At 43.7% G+C, this 4,573-nt stretch overlaps 1 protein-coding gene across 1 annotated transcript; it reads right to left on the bottom strand.

The window, feature by feature from the left end:
* Positions 1–242: 242 nt before the first annotated feature.
* LOC145408716 (uncharacterized) lies at positions 243–2,010 on the bottom strand. Its single transcript, XM_080279381.1, has 2 exons — positions 1,272–2,010; positions 243–865 (listed from the first exon to the last, which is right to left on the bottom strand). Exons 1-2 carry the CDS (start codon positions 2,008–2,010, stop codon positions 243–245), a joined length of 1,362 nt encoding a protein of 453 aa, XP_080135507.1.
* Between the last annotated feature and the right edge of the window lie 2,563 nt (positions 2,011–4,573).

Raw genomic sequence — 4,573 nt, 5'->3', positions numbered from 1 at the left:
GGAGGTGTTGGGTAGCGCCGGTTTGGCTGTCATCTTCTTCCCTTTCTATATCAATTTCTAAGGGGTACAGCTTAATCACTGGTCTCGTGGTCAAACCGGCGCTTGTCCTTAGCTGCACTACCCTACATTCTTGATCGGGACCATATAACAATTTGGTAACCCGACCTAGTCGCCAGAGAAGTCGAGGTCCATCGTCGAGTATCAGCACGACATCCCCAACTTGTGGTGCTGCCTTCCCCCTCTTATGTCAATTGACGGTGTTGCTTTCTGAGAGATATTAGGTAGTCAGTGGTCCATCTCCTCCACAGATCTCGTGAAATCTTTGTCACATATAGGAGACGTCTGTTTATCCCCGAATTAATCCGCCAGGTGATGTCCGTGAGATCATCATCCCTGACTTCCTGTTTCGGGCATTGTCTAAGACGCCTCCCATTAATAAGCTGTGAAGGAGTAATAGGGAGTGGCTCTTCAAGGTCACCGTATGTATATCCAAGTGGACGGTCATTGACTGTGGCCTCAATTTCCAATAATACAGTATCCAGTTCTTCACGGGTTACTAAAGCTCGACCCAATACCTTTCTCAGGCCAGCCTTTAGGATACCTATCACTCTTTCCCAGATGGCACCGAACCATGGCGCCCTGGCTGGTATGAACCGCCACTCACAATTTACCTTTACTAATTCACTCTGTAACCTTGGATCATTTTTTAAGTCCCTCAATACACTGGTTCCACTTATAAATGTAGTGGCATTATCACTAATTATGAGTTCAGGGAAGCCTCTCCTGCTACAGAACCGACGGAAGGTATGAATGAAGGATTCACAGGAGAGGTTCGACACCGTCTCAATGTGTATAGCCCTAGTAACTGCACAGGTAAACAAGACTACATATAATTTTCCTACGATACCCTTTTCTTTAATGGGTAGAGCACCTGTGTAGTCTACTTCTGTTACTTGGAATGGGTTCACTTCCTGAACCCTAAAGTAGGGTAATGGCGGAGCTTGTACAGCACTATATGGGGCACCTTGTAACCTTTTACAAGTTATACATTTCCTTAAAACCTTCTTTACAACTTGTCTGATCATAGGAATCCAAAATCTTTGTCTTATGTAACTCACAGCATAACTTACTCCACTATGGCTACACACCTTGTGGCAGTACTCGGAAAGGAGAGCTGCTAACCTATGTTTACTAGGTATTAGGATAGGTTACTTTTGCTTCCTCCTTTAAGTCCGACAACTGTAACCTACCCTTACAACGCAACAGCCCACCTTCCATATAGAGGCCTAACTGCTTCACAACATTACTTGGTGTGCCCTTTCTAGTGGATAAATAATGGTAATCCTCAGGGTACTCTTCCATTTGAGCTAACTTAATCATTACTGATTCTGCTGTCCTTATTTCCGGCACTGTCAAATAAGCCGGCATTGCCTCGTGTGTTCTTTGTCTCCTATCTTTCAGTGTCTTGATAAATCTCAATACCCACGCCATCACATGCCTTGTCTTCACATAAGAACCATATCGGTCCCAATTCAATATGGCAGGAAGGATTACTGATACTGGCAATGACACGGTCTCTTCGAGGAGACAACCCGTGGTGGGGTCCCCAACTTCCTCAAATGGACCATTTTCCAGCCACATTTTTTGGTGAGGTAGCCATGTGGGCCCTCCCCACCACAAAGAAGAACTTATTAAGGATCCATGTGACTTCCCTCTGGAAACCATATCACTGGGGTTGTCCTTTGTAGACACATAACGAAATTCAGCATCAGGGACTAATGCCTTTATTTCGTCAATTCTGTTCTGAACATGTACAGGCAGCAGTTTTTTACTAAACAACCAGTATAGGGTTACCTGGCTGTCCGTCCAGAGGTATATTTTTTCAATGCTTAACTCATCCTCATAGGCCTCATAAATATACTTGGCGAGACGAGCTACTAGCATGACAGCAGTCAGTTCTAATTTTGGGATAGTGAGGGGTTTAATGGGTGCTACTTTGGCCCTTGCCATAGCTAATCTACTACTTCCCTCACTAACTAAGTAGGCTGCTACACCATAAGCAGTGGTGCTTGCGTCACTAAATAGATGCAGCGTGACCTTTTTACTATCAGTGACTTGGTGGGGAAATACGATATTGGTACGGTTAATCATATCCTCACCCGCTGCCATTCAGCCTCCTTATCTTCCGGTATGGGAACATCCCACCCACATTCAATGCGCCATAGATCTTGCACAAATTTCTTTGCACGGATGGTCACCGGCGATAATACTCCCAGAGGGTCAAACACACCTGCAGTTATGCACAACACCTCACGTTTCGTGTATACTGTGGGTCTGCTTTCGTGTCCCCTCACCTGTAATATATCCATATCAGTTAGCCAAACAGTCCCAAGCATTTTTACCTTGTCCTGAACTTCAGAAGCCAAACCTTTTAGGTGGAGTAGCTTCGCAATTTCACACTGTTTGTTACCCACTCTCTTAAGGACAAATTGGCACTTGAAAATACTCTCAGGGCATCCCAACACAATTGTTGTAAAGCATCCTCATCTTCCTTGGTTCCTTGCAAATTGTCAATATACAACCCTTTCCTTAATTTATCAATCAAGGCTTTATCCTCCTGAACCACTGATAAATGTTTTTGTATGGTGGCATTCAAGAGGAATTGGGAACAAGTTGCTCCAAACAGCACTGCCTTGAACCTATACATCATGTAAGGGCTATTTAGATTTAAAGGTTCAACAGGCCAAAGAAATCTAGTGGCATCCGTATCCCTTTCAGATAACCCCACCATAAGAAATGCCTTCTCGATGTCACTCACCCAGGCAAAACGATGACACCGAAAGCGCAAAAATATCTGTGTGAGGTCATTAACCAAAGATGGGCAGTCATTCAGACTATATGCCCTCTCATGCTCTCTAGCTGAACAATCAAACACTACTCTAATATTGGTGTTGTTAAGCTATCTTTAGTGACACCATGATGAGCTAGATAGTGTACAGGATGTCCTACCAGACTCTTGTCCTCCACCTTTTCCATGAAAGCTCTTTCTAATTGATCCTGGATGACTTTACTATACTGTTTGCAATAGTTGGGATCCTTTATGAATTTACGCTGCAAACCTCTTAATCTGCCTAAGGCTAACTTGAAATTATCAGGCAACTTATCAACGTGTTCTTTCCATGGTAATTCCACAACATATTGTCCCTGTTCTTTGGAATATTGCACCGTTTCATAGAAGTTACCTAATACCTTCTCTCCCTTCTTATCGGTCTCATTGGGACTAATACCTATGGGATCTAAGTCCCATAGAGCTGTCAGATCCTTGATTTCTGGAGTCGTATTCCTGCCATCAATATTTGCTAACTCCATTATCGGATCTACTGCCAGTTTCAGAACAGTTACCAGCTCTACTTCAGTACCTTCTTCTTCCGACCGATAAGTGCCACTCAGTGTATAACCATAAATTGTGGGTAACAAAATTATGCCTCCTTCCCTTATATAGCCAGCGTGTACAAAGTGGTAATAAAAGTCTGCCTCAATCAGCAATTCGACCATATCCCCACTTTTGACACTTGGATCTGCTAACTTGTAGCCCTGAGCCTTCAGGTCCCGCACATTATGTTGCAGCCCCTTCCCTGGCTTATAGTTAGGTAGTTCGTCTACAACCACCGCCCTCAACTTGCGCACCTTTCTACGATGGCGGAAAAACAACTCCACTACCTCATACTCATCACTACCCCTAGGGCCAGTAAATCCTTGCAGTTGTAAACGTTCCCTTCTCATCTTGTTTACCTTCAAGTTTGCTAAACTTGATCTTAGAACAAATGTACGTTGTGAGCATTGATCTAATAGACCCCTAACCTTGCTCTGCTGGCCCGTTTGAGTAACCAATGGGAATATGAATCGTTGGCAACAACACTGCATTACGACTCGAAGCCACAGCCATTGTCACTGTTGGTTCTTGGGTAACTGTTTGTTCATGGGGTTCAGAACGAGCAGTCGGACACAAATAGTTGTAGTGTTTCTGCTGGCAATATCGACATGGCCTTACTTTGGGATTTGTACAACCCTGGCTACCATGATCTGCCGACAAACACCCGACAGACAGCTTCAATTGCCTTGCTCTCTTTAATTTCGCCCCTTTTACTTTATACCTTGTACACTTAGCCCAAAAGTGTCCTGGTTTAAAACACAATTTACATCCATTCCTCTGCATAGGTTCAGAGTGTTTCACTTGCTTCACTGCATATGCTGCCGTAGCGGTCGCACCCAAATGTTCAAAGGGATTCTGTCTACTTTCGATGTTACATGCCTCCGTCTTTAACACACGAACATAATCATCTACTTCCAACCACTTCTCTTTAAGTTCACGTTTGATCACTTCCGAAAGTGCACTAGGGAGTTTATTATGGAGTAAAACAGCACAAATTTCACCCACAGTCACTCCCATTGTACGTAGTGATTCTGACGCACATTCAAATGATGCAGAAAAGTCCTTTAGTTCATTCACTTCATGGTGGAGGAGGTAAATTACATAATCTAGCAATGTGAGCAGCCTTTTTGTGATCTTCTT

Source organism: Coenobita brevimanus, chromosome 78 (assembly GCF_032717465.1).
Source record: "Coenobita brevimanus isolate Jiangsu-jjx chromosome 78, ASM3271746v2, whole genome shotgun sequence".
Classification (NCBI taxonomy): domain Eukaryota; kingdom Metazoa; phylum Arthropoda; class Malacostraca; order Decapoda; family Coenobitidae; genus Coenobita; species Coenobita brevimanus.
This window is presented reverse-complemented; position numbering and strand designations above follow the sequence as displayed.

Coding starts and splice junctions, on each gene's coding strand:
- LOC145408716 (XM_080279381.1), bottom strand. CDS start 2,010: ATGGCAAGGGCCAAAGTAGCACCCATTAAACCCCTCACTATCCCAAAA. Junction 866..1,271: donor GTTAGGCCTCTATATGGAAG/GTGGGCTGTTGC, acceptor TTACCTGTGCAG/TTACTAGGGCTATACACATT.